Consider the following 17,634-nt stretch of genomic DNA (forward strand, 5'->3'; position numbering starts at 1 on the left):
AACCTCGTTGCTGTTCAATCGAGAAAACTTAGGCCATGGACGTTTACAAACCGTTTCCTGGGTGATTTTTTTTTTTCCTGCTCTTTCTCCAGCAGCCTCCTGTCCCGGGATTCCCCGGGAAGACTCTCAGCCTAGCCTGACCCGCCAAAAGGCGAGGATGGGACCCCCTCCCCGACACCCGCGCTGTGACCCAGATCCCCTGTCCCCCAACCTGGTCCCCGCCCCTCCTGCCCCTGGGCGTCCCTTCACATCCCAAAGCTTAGTACATAGTAAACGCTTAACAAATACCATAATAATTATAATTACCCCTCCAGCCCTATGTGGGGGATAGGGGGACTCAAACCAGCTGTCCCCCTCATCCCTGCTGTGAGGCAATGGGGAGGGTGTCAGTCCATCAATTAAAAGTATTTACTAAGCGCTTACTCTATGCAGAGCACTGTACTAAGCGTTTGGGAGTTAAGCACGTTCCCTGACCACCACGAGCTCGGGTTCCGGCTGTGGGGGCGATGCGGCTGGGACCCCCTGGAATCGGCTGTGGGGGTGATGGGGATGGTGCCCCCGGATCCCGGCTGTGGGGGTGAAGCCACAGCTGGCTAGGCCGGACTCCAGCCTCGCTCCCGGGGGCTTGGATTAGACCCGAGGCCTTCCAGAGTGGTCCATTCTGCAGCCCACCCATCCACATCCCATCCCGATACTGAAAAGCGGCCCTCGAGGCCAGAGGGTGCGGGATGGAGGTGGGATCTCGTCTCTTTGGGGCACCCCTTGGCCCGATCAGAGCGGGGAATTCGGCTCGCTTCGCACTGAGCGAGCGGGAGGCAGGATGGAAGGCCGGATCCGAGGTCAAGCATCCTGCTGAACGCCCTCTCCGCCTACACCCCAAATGTCACTCGTTTGGCCCACACCCTCTCTTCTTCCCCAGGTCCCAGGCTAGTTCAGCCCCCCACGACCCGGGGGAGAGTTAGCCACAGGCTCCCACACATAACAATAATAATGGTATTTGTTAAGTGGTTCTATGTACCAACATAGAATACCAACAAATAATAACTGTTGTTATTATTATTATGGTATTTGTTAAGAGCTTACTATGAGCCAAGCACTGTACTAAGTGCTGGGGTAGATACAAGATAATCAGGCCTAGGTCGAGCAGCACCTCGGGATTCAATATGATTATGGTATTTGTTAAGGGCTTACTATGTGCAAGGCAATGTATAGAGAAGCAGGGTGGCCTAGTGGAAAGAGCCCAGGCTAGAAGCAGTGTGGCTCAGTGGAAAGATCCCGGGCTTTGGATTCAGAGGTCATGGGTTCAAATCCCTGCTCCGCCAACTGTCAGCTGTGTAACTTTGGGCAAGTCACTTCACTTCTTTGGGCCTCAGTTACCTCACCTGTAAAATGGGGATTAAAACTGTGAGGCCCGGGTGGGACAACCTGATCACCTTGTAACCTCCCCAGTGCTTAGAACAGTGCTTTGCACATAGTAAGCGCTTAACAAATACCATCATTATTATTATTATTATCGGGAGTCAGAGGTCGCGGGTTCAAATCCCAGTTCCGCCACTTGTCAGCTGTGTGACTTTAGGCAAGTCACTTCACTTCTCTGGGCCTCAGTTACCTCATCTGTGAAATGGGGATTAAGACTGTGAGCCCCACGTGGGACAACTTGATTACGCTGTATCTACCCCACCACTTAGAACAGTGCTTGGCACATAGTAAGCGCTTAACAAATACGATCATCATTATTATTAAGGCCGGCTTCGGAGCGAGAGGGTCAGATCCTCAATTTGGGATCTTTGCAGCAGCTAGGAAGCTGCTGAGTCTGGTCTGAATATTATTATTATTATTATTATTATTATTATTAGACTGGTCTAATGGGAAAAGGCCCAGTCTGGGAGTCGGAGGATCTGGGTTCTAATCCCAGCTCTGCCACTTGTCCGCTATGTGTCCTTGGGCCAGCTACTTAAATTCCCTGTGCTCCAGTTGCCTCATCTGTAATATGGGAGTTCAATCCTACTCCCTCCTACTGTGAGCCCCATGTGGGACAGGGACTGTGTCCTACCTGATTATCTTATACACACCTCAGTATTTAGTACAGTGCTTGGCACATGACAGGCACTTAATAAATACCTCAATTAAATTAATTAAAATAACAGCATTTCACCTAACAGCTGGAACCCTGGGGCACTGGCCCTATCACCCCACAGCCAGAACTGGGGAGCACCCATCCCCACATCCCCTTCTATCCCCCGTCATCCACCCATTAGCCCCAGATTTTAGCATATGAACCCCCACTGCCCCAGACTAATCTTCATTCCTCCCTCCTCCTCTCGACCTCCTCTTCCCCCCAGGAGATCCCCCTTCTCGGGTCCCGCAGGTCAGGTGGGCGGGGGGAATTGAGGATCACCACGAAATGAGCTTTTAATTCCCCGGAGCTTCATCTCCCCTCCTCGTCCCCCTGGGGTTTGATCAATGGGGTCGGGGGGCCCCCAATCCTGCACTCTTAATGGGGCAGCAGCGAGGGGGAAGGGGCCGGCCTCCATCTGGGGCACGGCTGGCAAGGAAGAAGCCGCATTGGCTCTAAGGTGATCCCTTCAGTGGGATTCATTTGGGAACCCCTCCCCCAGATATGGAGGACGTCCTAGGGAGGAGGTGCACCTCAAGAGAGGTTGGCCCAAAGCTGGCTCCGCTTCTTGCCCCAGTGTCAGGGATGGGACCCCCCCCGCCATCCGGCCCAGGGTGTGGGACCTGCCCTCCCAGGTCGCAGATGACACCCCCACACTGCCCCTCCAACGGTCAATCCCGGGAGACAGACCGCATCGTCATCCCGATACGTACGGGGGGCCGCCTGCCCAAAGTCACACAGCTGACAGTTGGCGGAGCAGGGATTTGAACCCATGACCTCTGACTCCAAAGCCCGGGCTCTTTCCACTGAGCCACGCTGCTTCTAGCCCTGGCCCTTTCCATTAGGCCACCCTGCTTCTCTATACATTGCCTTGCACATAGTAAGCACTTAACAAATACCATAATCATATTGAATCCCAAGGTGCCGCTCGACTTCGGCCTGATTATCTTGTATCTACCCCAGGTAACGAGGAAGACGCACAAGCAGAGCTGGGGTGAGAGGACTCGGTTGGCCCTGTCTCTGCTCCGCCAACCCCAATCCATGTATTCAGTCACCAAATTCTGTCGGTTCTATCTTGGCTCCACCCTTTCCTCTCCATCCAAACTGCTACCACATTAATCTGTGCACTTATCCCGGCTCCTTGTCTGCTGTGTGACCTGGGGCAAGTCCCTCAACTTCTCTGTGCCTCAGTTCCCCCATTTGTAAAATGGGGGTTAAGAGTGTGAGCCCTGTGTAGGACAGGGACTGTGTCCATGCTCTTATCTTGTACCTACCCCAGTGCGCACAGTAAGCACTTCACAAATATCATTATTATCATCATCCTGCCTGGATTACTGCATCGGCCTTCTCACTGACCCCGCTACCTCCTGTCTCTCCCCAATCCAGTCCTTACGTCACTCTGCTGCCCAGGTCATTTTCCCCTCAAAAAACATTCAGTCCCCATCTCCCTTCTCCGCAAAACCTCCAGTGGTTGCCCGTCCACCTCAACATTGGCTTCACAGCACTTCATCCGCGCTATCCCCGCTCCCTGACTTCCAACTCCAACCCAGCCCACCGACTCCACTCCGCTGACACAAACCTGCTCACGGTAGCGTGGTCTCATCTATCTCGCCATCAACCCCTCGCCCACGTCCTCCCTCTGGCCTTGGAACTCCCTCCCTCTTCATATCCGACAGACCACCATTCTCCCCATATTTAAAGCCCTCCCAAAATCACATCTCCTCTCAGAGGCCTTCCCTGACTGAGCCCTCATTTTCCCCAACTTCTGCAATTTCTACGCACTTGGATAAGTACTCTTTAAGCACTTGATACACCCCACTTTCAGCCCCAAAGCACTTAAGGACATATCTGTAATTGATTCTAATATCCGCCTCCCCCTCTAGACTGTGAACTCCTTGTGGACAGGGAACGTGTCCACCAGCTCTGTTGTATTGTACTCACAGAGCACTCTGTACAGTGCTTTGCACACAATAAACTCTCAATTAATACCATTAATTGATTGGAGCACCCAGTATTACCACAGGACAGTGTGGAAAGCGCTCAAGATTGGAATTCAAGGAAGCAGCACGGCCTAGTGGATCAGGCATGGGCTTGGGAGCTAGAGGACCTGGGCTCTAATCCCAGCTCCACCGCTTGCCAGTTGTGTGACCTTGGGCAAATCACTTAAGTTCTCTGTGCCTCAGTTTCCTACTTGAGCCTACTGAAAGCTCCATGTGGGACAGGGAAAGTGTCCAACTTGACTGTGAGCCCACTCTTCTAGCCTGTGAGCCCACTGTTGGGTAGGGACCGTCTCTATATGTTGCTAACTTGTACTTCCCAAGCGCTTAGTACAGTGCTCTGCACACAGTAAGCGCTCAATAAATACGATTGAATGAATGAACTTGTATCTATCCCGGTTTAGAATAGTGCTTAACACACAGTAAGCGCAAAATAAGTACCATAAAAAAAAATTAAGGAGACCTGGGAGCTAATCCGGCACACCATTTATATGCTGTGTGACCTTGGACAAATCACTCAACTTCTCTGTGCCTTTATCTGTAAAGCGGGGATTCGATACCTGTTCTCTACCCCCTGTGACTGTGAACCAGTCAGACAGAGAAGCAGCATGGCTTAGTGCATAGAGCACGGGGCTGGGAGTCAGGAGGTCATGGCTTCAAATCTGTACTGTACTAAATTCTTGGGAGAGTACGACAGAGTTTTCTTTTTTTGGTTTCTTTTTTTATGGTATTTAGTAAGCGCTTACAGATCAGATCAGATCTGTTCTGATCTGTTTAACAGAGTGTGTGGCACAAAATAAGTGCTTAACAAATATTATTATTACTATTACATATGTTAAGTGCTTACTATGTGTCAAGCACTGTACTAAGCACTAGGGCAGATATAATCAGGTCAGACACAGTCACTGTCCAACATGAGGTTCATGGTCTAAGTAAGAAAAACGAGCGTTGAACCCCCATTTTACAAATGAGGAAACTAATTCCACTGTTATTACGATAACGAGGAGGAGGAAGAAGAGGCTGGGAATGAGAAGCAGCTAGTGGATACAGCCCAGGCCTGAGAGTCAGAAAGACCTGAGTTCTAGCCCTGCTTCCGCCTGCTGTGTGACCTTGGGTGAGTCACTTCACTGCTCTGTGCCTCTATTATTTCAGCTGTAAAACGGGGATTAAGACTCGTGGGACATGGACTGTGTCCAATCGGATTACCTTACATCTACCTCAGCACTTAGAACAGTGCCTGGCATACAGTAAGTGCATAGCAAATACCACTGAAAAAAAAAAAGAGGAAGAGGAGGAGGAGGAGGTGGTATTGCTGGGGAGGGAGAGTGGCGAGCCACTGCAGGGTGGTTGAAACAGCGGCCCTGAGTGCCTCCCATCTCCTGGTTGTCCCCTGGCAGTGTCACTTACTCCCCTCGTGGCTACCAGCCCCGGAGATGGGGTGGAGATCAATCAATCAATCGTATTTATTGAGCGTTTACTGTGTGCAGAGCACTGTACTAAGCGCTTGGAGATCAGGGCACTGGCACACACACAATGGATATGGGCAATCTGCACCAGGATGCAGCCTGGATAAAACATGCCCACCCCCACGCCGAGCCACTAAACCAATCCCCCCACCTCCTGGACCCCTGCAACAGCCTTACCCCCTCTGGGTGCCATATCCTGGGTGGTCTTTGGTCTCAACGTTGGCACTCCCCCTTTTAGACTGTGAGCCCACTGTTGGGTAGGGACTGTCTCTATATGTTGCCAATTTATACTTCCCAAGCGCTTAGTACAGTGCTCTGCACACAGTAAGCACTCAATAAATACGATTGATGATTCCTCTTTCCCTGGAAATGGACATCACCCCAGCCCCAGTAGTTACCAACATAAGAACCAGCATTTGTTAGGCGCTCACTCTGTACCCAGCGCTGTACTAAACTCTTGCCCAGCCTTAGCTCCTGCCCACTGTCAGGCCAGGCTCAGTCCCAGCTTGTCCCCGCCCAGACCTAGTCCAGTCTCAGATGGAGTCTCTCACCCTGCCACAATTAGGCTGTTGGCCTCCCATAGGTGCCCCAGTGCTCAGCCCTGTCTGGGGGCCGTCTGGGGGCTCCCGAGCCTGGCCTGCCCGTGGGCAGGGGAGAAGCCCGCCCGGCCGACGGGCACTGGAGCAGCTCCGATACCCCATCACCGTCGGGGAGCAGCTGGTGGGGAAACAGGTTAGAAAGACCGGCAAACACCAGCCTATAAGAGTCGTCTCTCTGGCCCACCAACCCCAATTATTATGATGGCATTTATTAAGCGCTTACTACGTGCCAAGCATTCATTCGTTCATTCAATCGTATATACTGAGCGCTTACTGTGTGCAGAGCGCTTGGGAAGTCCAAGCTGGCAACATATAGAGACGGTCCCTACCCGACAGCGGGCTCACAGTCTAGAAGGGGGAGACAGAGAACAAAACAAAACGTATTAACAAAATAAGTAGAATAAATATGTACACGTAAAATAAATAAATAAATAGTATTTATTTCCACTGAGCCACGCTGCTTCTCTGTTTAGCCACCTGCTGCCAACAGCAGGCTCACAGTCTAGAAGGGGGAGACAGACAACAAAGCATATTAACACTGTTCTAAGCACTGGGGAGGTTACAAGGTGATCAGGTTGTCCCATGGGGGGCTCTCAGTCAATCCCCATTTGACAGAGGAGAATGAGCTCCCCCCTCCGCCCCCTATTCTGGATGGGGCTGGGAGGGAGGGCAAAGCTCAGACTGTGCCCGGATCGGCCCCGGGGACATCGCTCACCCCCGCAAACGGCGGAGGAAGCATTGGCCTTGGGCAGAGAGCTCGGTGCTGCCATTTCTAGCTCTGCCGCTGGTCTGCTGTGCAACCTCGGGTAAGCCACCTGCCCTCTCTGGGCCTCGGTGTTCTCTTTGTGACCCAGAGCTGAGACACCAGCTGGCCCTCCCTCGCAGAAACTGTCTAGCCATCGGCGGACGGTCACTAAGGGCTGGCTGAGCTGGGCTAGGGAGCCGGGGGACAGATAGGGCAGCCCAAAGGGGTGAGGGGTGCTGGGGGCGGGACCCCTCCCCAAAGTCAGCGGCTCTGGCTCGCCTCGCTCTACCCGCTATGCCTGGCGCACAGGTGCGTGGCAAACACCACCAGGGCCCGCGGAGCTCAGCCCGATTGATAGTCTCTAACGCGGGGATTTGGGAAGAAGTTATAGCTAGTTGAGCGTCAAGTGCGTCAAAAGAATCCCCTGGAGGAAATTTTTCTCCGGTGTGCAAACAGCACGCCCGTGTGTGCCGGCCGCCGCGCCCGTGTGCAGGGGTGCGGATGGAAGGGTGACGTGAAGGGGCAGGCGGGAGGACCGATTACCGGGCGTCTGCTGAGTGCTAGGCACTGTACTAAGCGCCAGATTGCTGTGCTGCGTTCCTGCTGATGCTTACCACTGTCCTGAGCTCTTGGTGAGCAGCATTCAGTCAGTTCATTGTATTTATTGGGCGCTTACTGGGTGCCGAGCACCCTACTGAGCGCTTGGGAGAGTACACTGTAACAATAAACAGACACATTCCCTGCCCATAACAAGCTGACTGTCTAGGCACTATGCTGAGCGCGAGGCACTGTGCTGAACACAGGTGCAGCAGGCATCAGCTGTCACTTTTCCTGCCCTCAGGGTGCTTAAAGTCCAATGCGGGAGATAGGAAGTAATTCACAACGGGTCAGTCAGGCCTTCCAAACGGGCACAGTGGCAGAAACTCAGTGACCCGGAAGGGCTCTGACCCTCCGCTCCGGCCCGGCTGGGAGGGCCAAGGACACCGGGTTTTCGCTGCTGCGATTTGAGGGGTATATTTTGTTATTTTCTCTCTCCTGGTTTTGGCAAGTCGAAAAAACTCCCTCGACCTTCACGTCACCACGCTTGGTATCGCACCGAAAAAGCAATTTACCACACCCACGTGGGTGCCAACTCAACAGCAGGGGGACAGAGTGACATTGGCACCTGTGCCCTTAATCCCGCCCTCAGCGCCAGGATTCAATGGCAACGTCTCCCAATGCGAAGACAACAATCCCCTCCCCATCCCCCAACACGGTATAATAATAATGATGGCATTTATTTAGCGCTTACTATGTGCAAATCACTGTTCTAAGCCTGGGGAGGTTACAATAATAATAATAATGGCATTTATTAAGCACTTACTACGTGCAAAGCACCGTTCTAAGCACTGGGGAAGTTACAAGGTGATCAGGTTGTCCCGGTGGGCTCACAGTCTTCATCCCCATTTTACAGATGAGGTAACTAAGGCACAGAGAAGTCAAGTGACTTGCCCAAAGTCACACAGCTGACAATCGGTGGAGCCTGGATTTGAACCCATGACCTCTGACTCCAAAGACCGGGCTCTTTCCACTGAGCCACGCTGATTTGTACATTAAGTCTAGTGGAAAGAGCTCAGGCCTGAGAGCCAGAAGACGAGGGTCTAATCCTGGTTCCACCATTTGTCTGCTGTGTGACCTTGGGCAAGTCACTTCATTTCCCTCTGCCTCAGTTACCTCATCTGTAAAATGAAGATTAAGACTGGGAGCCTTATGTGGCACACAGACTGTATCCAACCCGATTATCTACCCCAGTGCTCAGTACAGTGTGTGGCACATAATAAGTGCTTAATAAATGCCATAAAAAAGTCGAGGGGCAAAACAAGCAGGAACGGTTTGCCTAGTGTTCAGAGAATGGACTTTTTCAGATCTCCAATGAACTCGGGACCTTACATTCTCCAATCCAACACGCTCCCAACTGAGCAATTTCGGCCTCAATCCTTCCCCCACTCCCACTATTTGAGTCATTGCTGTCTGTTTCCCCCCTCCTATGGTAATACTCATAATAATAATCATGGCATTTGTTAAGCGCTTCCTATGTGCTTGGCACTGTACTAAGCGCTGGGGTGGATACAAGCAAACTGGTTTGGACACAGTCCCCATCCCATATGGGGCTCACAGTCCTAACCCCCATTTTACAGATGAGGTAACGGAGGCCGAGAAGAAGTGAACTGATTTAATCAAGGTCACACTGCAGACAAGTGAAGCAGCGTGGCTCAGTGGAAAAAGCATGGGCTTGGGAATCAGAGGTCATGGGTTCAAATCCCGGCTCCACCACTTCTCAGCTGTGTGACTTTGGGCAAGTCACTTAACTTCTCTGGGCCTCAGTTCCCTCATCTGTAAAATGGGGACTAAGACTGGGAGCCTCACGTGGGACAACCTGATCACCTTGTATCCTCCCCAGCGCTTAGAACAGTGCTCAGGACATCTCCATCTGGATGTCCGCCCGCCACCTAAAGCTCAACATGTCGAAGACTGAGCTCCTTGTCTTCCCTCCCAAACCTTGTCCTCTCCCTGACTTTCCCATCTCTGTTGACGGCACTAGCATCCTTCCCGTCTCACAAGCCCGCAACCTTGGTGTCATCCTCGACTCCGCTCTCTCATTCACCCCTCACATCCAAGCCGTCACCAAAACCTGCCGGTCTCAGCTCCGCAACATTGCCAAGATCTGCCCTTTCCTCTCCATCCAAACCGCTACCCTGCTAATTCAAGCTCTCATCCTATCCCGTCTGGACTACTGCACTAGCCTTCTCTCTGATCTCCCATCCTCGTGTCTCTCTCCACTTCAATCCATACTTCATGCTGCTGCCCGGATTATCTTTGTCCAGAAACGCTCTGGACATATCACTCCCCTCCTCAAAAACCTCCAATGGCTACCGATCAATCTGCGCATCAGGCAGAAACTCCTCACCCTGGGCTTCAAGGCTCTCCATCACCTCGCCCCCTCCTACCTCACCTCCATTCTCTCCTTCTACTGCCCAGCCCGCACCCTCCGCTCCTCCACCACTCATCTCCTCACTGTACCTCGCTCTCGCCTGTCCCGCCATCGACCCCCGGCCCACGTCATCCCCCGGGCCTGGAATGCCCTCCCTCTGCCCATCCGCCAAGCTAGCTCTCTTCCTCCCTTCAAGGCCCTGCTGAGAGCTCCCCTCCTCCAGGAGGCCTTCCCAGACTGAGCCCCTTCTTTCCTCTCCCCCTCGTCCCCATCTCCATCCCCCCGTCTTACCTCCTTCCCTTCCCCACAGCACCTGTATATATGTATATATGGTTGTACATATTTATTACTCTATTTATTTATTTATTTTACTTTTACATTTCTATCCTACTTATTTTATTTTGTTGGTATGTTTGGTTCTGTTCTCTGTCTCCCCCTTTTAGACTGTGAGCCAACTGTTGGGTAGGGACTGTCTCTATGTGATGCCAATTTGTACTTCCCAAGCGCTTAGTACAGTGCTCTGCACATAGTAAGCGCTCAATAAATACGATTGATTGATTGATTGACTGATTTGCACATAGGAAGCACTTAACAAAAGCCATCATAAGTGGCGGAGCCGGAATTACGACCTTCTCACTCCCAAGCCCATGCCCTATCCACCACGCCGTGCTAAGTGACTTGTCCAAGGTCACACGGCAGACAAGCGGTGGAGCCAGCCCACGGCCGGCTGACTCCGGGGCCCGTGCTCTATCCAATATGCCGTGCTGCTTGGTGCCACTACGCCAGGGTATGCCATGCTGCTTGGTACTCTCCCAAGCGTTCAGCACAGTCTCTGGGCCCCGAAGGTGCTCAGGCCTCCCCATGCCCTGGTAGATTTTGGGAGGGGCAGGGCTGGCTTCAGACGTCTGACACCCCACCCCGCCAAGGCGGCCCGGGAACTTGAGGAGGACGGGCCGGGGGACGGGACACAAGCCGTGCTGTGCGCTCGACCCTGGGTTAGTTGGTGGGAGTTCTTCTGAGCCCGCACGTACCCGAAGAGAAACGGACAGAGACCACCTGCTGCAGACTACACCGTCCAACGAGGGCGTCTCAGATGGACTGCGCTCCCGGGGAATGATCCTCGCTCAACGGAGGGGCCCATCTCCGCTGACGGCCTGGAGTTGGCCGGGAGGCGGGGCTGGACACATCCGGGAAGCCTGTACACCTGTGGCTCAGTTCCTGCCTGATGGATCCCTCAATCAAATCAATCAGACTTACAAGGCGCTTACTATGTGCAGAGAACACTGTATTGAGAGTTTGGGAGAGAACAGACAGGGTTGGTTTATCAGAGCGGTTTCAGCTGCCACCCCGGGCCCAGGGGCCAGCGGTCGGGGGCAGGATTCTGCCCCGCGGACGGAGGAACCTGGAATTGTCGTCAATGGCCACGCAAACACCTCGCCTGGCTAACGAAACCGTAAGGCATGCTTGACGAATAAAGGGACCGGCCCCGCCACCACCTCCAATTCACCCCCTACTGTCACCCCCTACTGTGGCCGCCATTTCAAGGGCCCACGGGGCGACAGGGTGGGCTAGTTCCTACTCAGGGAGACCCCTACATCAGAAGCAGCGTGGCTCAGTGGAAAGAACCCGGGCTTTGGAGTCAGAGGTCATGGGTCCAAATCCCGGCTCCGCCAACTGTCAGCTGTGTGACTTTGGGCAAGTCAGTTCACTTCTCTGTGCCTGTTACCTCATCTGTAAAATGGAGATTAAAACCGTGAGACCCCATGGGATGGCCTGATCACCTTGTAAACTCCCCAGCGCTTAGAACAGTGCTTTGCACATAGCGCTTAACAAATGCCATTATTATTATTATTATTATCTGAGCGGGGGGCGAGGAGACACAACTAGTCAATACCTGGAAGCCGGCCGGCAGGGGCACGGCACAGGGAGGACTTCACTTGGGACGGGCAAGGATGCCTGGTCGCACATGGCCACGGTGGCTTGTGTTTAAATCTGCGATGGGGGTGCCGCCCCTCCCAAAGCTGCCATCTTTACTGCGCCCCACAAGGTCAGGCCTGCCTTAGAACAGTGCGCTTAGAACAGTGATTTGCACATAGTAAGCGCTTAATAAATGCCATCATTATTAAGAATGTGAGCCCCACGTGGGACAGGGACTGTGTCTAGCCTGTCTCTTCCCCAGCACTAGAACAGTGCTTGGAACATACTAAGTGTGTAACAAGTGCCATATTTTTTTTGGGTGGAGGGGGGTGCTGGCTGATACCACCCAGGTGTTCATGAATCTTAAATGGACACTTCTGGAATGGTTTTATTTTGGTTTCCATAACTCAATAGGCAAGACTAGTAAGACCAGGGCGGCAGATTGCCAAGCCCAGAGGGGTCAGGACAGTGGCCCACTGAAAACAGAGGGGCCAGGACAATGGACCACCGAGGCCAGAGGAGTCAGGACAGTGGATCACCGAGACCAGATGTGACAGGACTAGGGATGGGAATCCTGAGGTGGCCAACTCTAGTAGAGGGTAAGCCCGGGCACGGGCCAGAGGCCGGCTGAGGTAGACTGGGCCGGAATCCGCCGAGACCCCGCTGCCCCCGGGAGCCCGGGTGGGGACCGGGAGGCGGGGGCCGGTGGGGTTTCTCACGTCTGGTTGTAGATGGACCAGATGCTGATGCGCTGGTCTTTGGAGCCCGCGGCCAGGAGCTGCCGGCCGGGCCCCCCGGGGGCCGAGAAGGCCAGGCAGTGAACCGCGGCACTATGGTAGTCCAGCACGGCCAGCGGCTTCAGCTTCTTCCAGGCGAAGAGGCGGATGCGGTGGTCCCAGCCGGCCGTGGCCAGGATCTTCCGATCCTGCCGCAGCACCACGTCGGCCACCCCGGGATTGGGGAGCTCCTGGGTGTGGGAAGCCTGTGGGAGAAAAAAAAAATATGGCACTTGTTACACGCTTACTATGTTCCAAGCACTGTTCTAGTGCTGGGGAAGAGACAGGTTGGACACAGTTCCCGTCCCACGTGGGGCTCACGTTCTTAATCCCCGTTTTACAGATGAGGGAACTGAGGCCCAGAGAAGTGACATGACTTGCCCAAGGTGACACGGCAGGCGTGCGGCGGAGTTGGGATTAGAACCCAGGTCCTTCTGGCTCCCAGCACCATGATGCTCACACCAGGCTGCGGAGTGGAGTGGGGCCCAGAGAGGGACTTTGCTGCCTCCTGGTTGGCCTTGGCCCTTCCCATTCCTGTCCTCTGCCTACCCTCGGCCCCACCTGACTGCTCCTGGGAAGAAAGAGAGGAAGGAAGTAGCCTCCGGTTTGGACTCCGAGAGGCTTGGCTATAGGGAGAGGGTCCTGGGAGACTCGGGAGGGTGGGGACCTAGGTCCCATTCTACAGATAGGGAAATAAAGGCCTGGGCTCCCCCTCAAGCCGGAGGTGGGCCGGTTCCATGCCCACCCCCTATTCCAGTCCCGAGTGGTCTCTTTCTACTTGGGGAGAGGGGAAGTCAGGGAAGGGGAGGGAATCTTTGCTTCGCAGAGGGTTTCTTGGGCCCAAACTGAGCATGTCTGCCTATAAATCAGCATTTTATCCACCAGACTGGCCACAGCTGTGGCCCAGGCTGGAAGCGGGGAGACGGATCTGCTAGCCACCTGGTCATCCGCGGCCTGGGTCTCTCCACCTCCCCGTTCCTGGGACAGCGGAGCCCCGCCCGAGGCATCCGATGTGCCAGCCAGGGGGTTCGGGAGTCCCCCATGGATACCGAGGACCCCCGGGGTGCTCTCACCTGGACCCACGCACCTGGATGCCGTCTGCATCCCACCCGCAGCGCCCTGAGCCTAGACAGGGATCCCGGGGCCGGCCCTTGGCCGCGGTGGCGCCCAGTCCGTGGCCAACGTCCCCGGCCACCAAGGGGCTCGGCCGACCCCGCCATTACCTCAGGGGCCCGGAATGCGCGGGGAGAGGCGGCCGCCATCTGGTTCCGGTTAGCGCGCACTCGCAGGAGAGAACCCCGGACACCGCTCTCCTCTCGCACCGCTCCCTGGGCTCGTGGGGAGGAGAGCGGGGGGCACCCGGGGGTGACGGGACTCCCGGGCGGGCTCGCTGGGGCTGTGGGCGACCAACACCAAGGCAGAGGGGCACGGTGGGTGGGAGGGGATCTCGGTCCTCAGGTTGGAGCAGCCGGGTCGCCTTGGGGTCTGACGTGACAACAGGACTCTGGCGCGGATGGGGCCAGGTTGGTGAGTGTGTGTTTGTCGGGGGGACGGGGGACAGTGGTCCCTCTGCCCAGGTGCCTCACTTACGCACCTTGGACGCCGCCTTCCCCACTAATGCCGGCCAAGCGTGGTGCTCCCCGCCCCACCCCCCGACAGCCGGCCCCCAATGGGCCGCCGCCTCCTCTGCTGTTTCAACTTTGAAATTCATTAATACGAACCCTTCAGACGGGCTGGGAAGTCACGGATAAATGAAAGTCGTAAGTCACCACAGATGCTCCCCTAAACCAGGCAGGCCCGCGTCGGGTGATAGACCGGCCCGTGCCGGGGGGAGGGGGGACCCGCCTCAGCAATTCTGGAGCCCCACTCCCAGAGAAGCCTCTGCCCTGGCTCCCAAACTCGGGACTTTGGGAAAATCAATCCTGCCTGTCCCTCATTTAACAAGGAAGGACAACTTGGCGGCGAGGGTGGACACGGCCGTTTCTCTACTCCTTCCCACGGGGCCTGGACGCTAGCTCAGTCGCAGTGGAACACACGAGGAAGTGGGTGAGGAATACGGAGGCAATGTATGGTGAGACACTGTGTGAAGACTGCGTGAGGAGGCGTGTGGAAGCCGTGTGTGGCGAGTGAGCGTGAGGAGGTCGGGAGCGCGCGAGGCGGGCGTAAGAGGAGGTTGGGAGCATGTATGAGGAAAACGTTCGAGGTTGTGAGCAGTGTGTGGTGAGCATGTGTGAGGGGTGTGCGCGAGGAGCAGCGTGTGGTGAGCACATGTGAGGAGCCAAGGCCAATTAACCCAAGGCGATGGCGCTGTTCAAGTCATAATAATAATAATGATGGCATTTCTTAAGCACTTACTATGTGCCAAGCACTGTTCTAAGCGCTGGGGAGGTTACAGGGTGATCAGGTTGTCCCACGGGGGGCTCACGGTCTTAATCCCCATTTTTCATGGTCATTACCGGGATTCCTTGGCCCTTCCCTCCCGCCCAGCGCCCGGAGACGGTGATCCCCGCATCCTCTCTGATCTGAGCCAACATGTCGGAGAAGCACTCCCCTTCCCCTAGCCCCCAACTCCGGGGGTCGGGGAAAGCGGCCCCCGCAGTATTCCGGGAGGGAGGGGGAAGGGAGGCCGGACCGAGGAGTCGAGGGGTCCGGGCGGACCTCTTTATCCGGACAAGATGTGCCCGGGGCTCACCGGAGCGTTCCCAAATCCCAGCCGTGTGAAAGGTTAAACGGAGCCCTCGCTCCGTCTCAGCCAGGCGTGGCGGCGGCCCCCCCGCCCCCCGCCCTGTGATTAATTAGCCGGGGACCTGCAACAACTCCTCTTCATGACTAAATATTTTTTCAGCCTATCAGACTGTTAGTGCAAAGCAGGATGAATGACCCGGGGGGGTGCTCCTCCTGACCTTTAAAGTCTGCTGTCCGTCCAGGCTCCAGACGTTGAGGGTCTTCTCTGAAGAGCTCGACACCCCCTTGGCCTTCTCCGAGTCAAAGTCAAGGCTGATGACCGGCTCGCGGTGGCTGCGGAGGCAGCTCAGCACCCTCCTCTCCGCCACGCTCCACAGCACCACTGACCCGTCCTCGTACCCGGCCAGGAGGAGCGGGTCGGCCCCCGCGGCCTGCGCAACACAGAGGAGCCCCCCAACGCCGTCACCAGCCTGGGCCCCTGACCAGAAGACGCCCCAGAGGACGCTCGGCACTCCCGGGAGTGCCCAGGGTGAGGGCTTTTTCTCCAGCTTCGCTACCCGCTGCTTGTTGGCCAGGTGACCTTGGGCATTTCACTTGACGTCTCTGTCCTTCAGTTTCCGCCACAGTTCCATGGGGATTACAGGTCTGCTTTCCTTTCCCTTAGACTATGAGCCCCGAGTGGGACAGAGACCATGCCTCATCCTCTTTTCTGGTATCTCCCCCAGTGCTTCGCACGGCGCTCGGCAAGCGCTGAACAATGACCACGATGATCGTTATCGTCACCTTTCTCGTTCCTGCACCCCGTCTCCCACCCCGGACTCTGCCCAGGGTCGTGGTCCCTGCCCCACGGTTCCTCCCAAGGGAAGGGACGGTGGCACCTCAGGACGGCTGTGGTGGCCACTGCTGCCATCTTGGCTCGCTCCCTCCCCGCGGGAGCTACGGCCCGGGGGCACCACAAGGGTTAAGCGGCGGAACCCCCTGGAACCAATCGCGGGAGATTGTGATGGATGGGGGCCCGGGCCAAAGGCCACTGCACCCTGGGCACACACCTAATTTATTTAAGCCTCTGAAATAACTCGGGGAGGAGAGCGTTCCTGGGTTACGTGTCACACTCGAGGAATATATCCATCATTCCTTCAGCGTGGAGAGCGCTGACCCTCAGGAGGGGCGGTCCCTGCGATGGCCCTGGGGCCTGGGTGAAGCTGGATGGAGGGGAGGTGGGGGCGAGTGCAGGAGGAAAAGGAAGAGGAGAAGGTGGAAGAGAAGTCAGATTCTCATGGGGGCTCCTCTTTGGGGATACCCACTGGCCCGCCCCCGCCGGGCCCTCGCCCCACTGACCGCACCGCACTCCCGGGCCGGGCCCCCACACTTCTCCAACCACTGGACGGGACGGATATGGGAGGGGGCAGGGAGAGAGGGAGGGGATTAGCCAGAGGTTCCAGCTCTGGCGGGATAGCGGGTGAGGACCTTGGGAGGAGCAGGATGAGGAATGAAGGGGAGACGAGGGGAAGCTGGGGAGGGGAGAGAAGGAAAGGGAAAAGAAAGGGGAAAAAGCAGGATGGAGGGGAGAGGGCTGGACCAGGATAGCAGTTTGGAAGGAGAGGTTGATTCTAGAGATGCTGTGAAGACAGTACAGTGCTAAGGGCTTAGTGCAGTGCTCTGCACACAGTAAGCGCTCAATAAATACGATTCAATGAAGTAGAACTGACAGGACTTGGCGACAGATTGAACGTGTGGGTTGACAAAGATGAGTTGAGGTAATGACAAGATTAAGTGCTTGTGGGATGGCGGATGTTAGCGGTGTCTACAGTGATGGGGAAATCTGGAAGACAGGATTTGGGTGGGAAGTTGAGTTCTGTTTTAAATTGGTAGATTCGAGGTGTTGGCGGATCATCCTAGTAGTGATGTCCTGAAGGCAGGAGGAAATACAAAAATGCAGAGAAAGAGAGACCACGGCTGGAGAGGGTGATGGAGAATCATCTGCACAGAGACGGTGGTTGGAAGCTGTGGAAGTGAATGAGTTCTCCGAAGGAGTAGGAGAATAAAAGGAGAGTCCAAACTGAGCTCTGAGGGACTCCCACAGTAAAAAAAGTGGGAGGCAGAGGAGGAGCCCACAGAAGAGATCGAGAAGGAGTGGTCGGAGAGATAGGAAAACCAGGAGAGGACAGGGCCAGTGAAGCTGAGGTTGGATGTTTCTAGGAGAAGGGGGTGGTTGATAGTGCCCAAGACAGCTGAGAGGTCAAAAGAGGATTAGGATAGAGTAAGGGTCGTTGAATTTGGCAAAAAGGAGATCACTGGTAACCTTAGGGACGACGGATCTGTGGAGCGCTAAGGGGAGCCTGACTGCTGCAGAGCACTGTAT

General features: G+C 55.3%; 1 protein-coding gene across 2 annotated transcripts in view; it reads right to left on the reverse strand.

Moving 5' to 3' along the window:
* Window positions 1-12,059: 12,059 nt before the first annotated feature.
* The window catches only part of GNB1L (G protein subunit beta 1 like), a 49,487-nt gene continuing 43,912 nt past the window's right edge, over window positions 12,060-17,634 (reverse strand). For both annotated transcript variants that reach the window (XM_038763080.1, XM_038763081.1), the window contains 2 exons: window positions 15,491-15,703; window positions 12,060-12,793 (listed from right to left, as the gene is read on the reverse strand). In XM_038763080.1, the coding sequence (XP_038619008.1) occupies window positions 12,527-12,793; window positions 15,491-15,703 (480 nt within the window). In that variant the 3' untranslated portion in view covers window positions 12,060-12,526. The remainder of the gene's footprint in view (window positions 12,794-15,490; window positions 15,704-17,634) is intronic.

This window comes from Tachyglossus aculeatus, chromosome 21 (assembly GCF_015852505.1).
Source record: "Tachyglossus aculeatus isolate mTacAcu1 chromosome 21, mTacAcu1.pri, whole genome shotgun sequence".
NCBI lineage: Eukaryota > Metazoa > Chordata > Mammalia > Monotremata > Tachyglossidae > Tachyglossus > Tachyglossus aculeatus.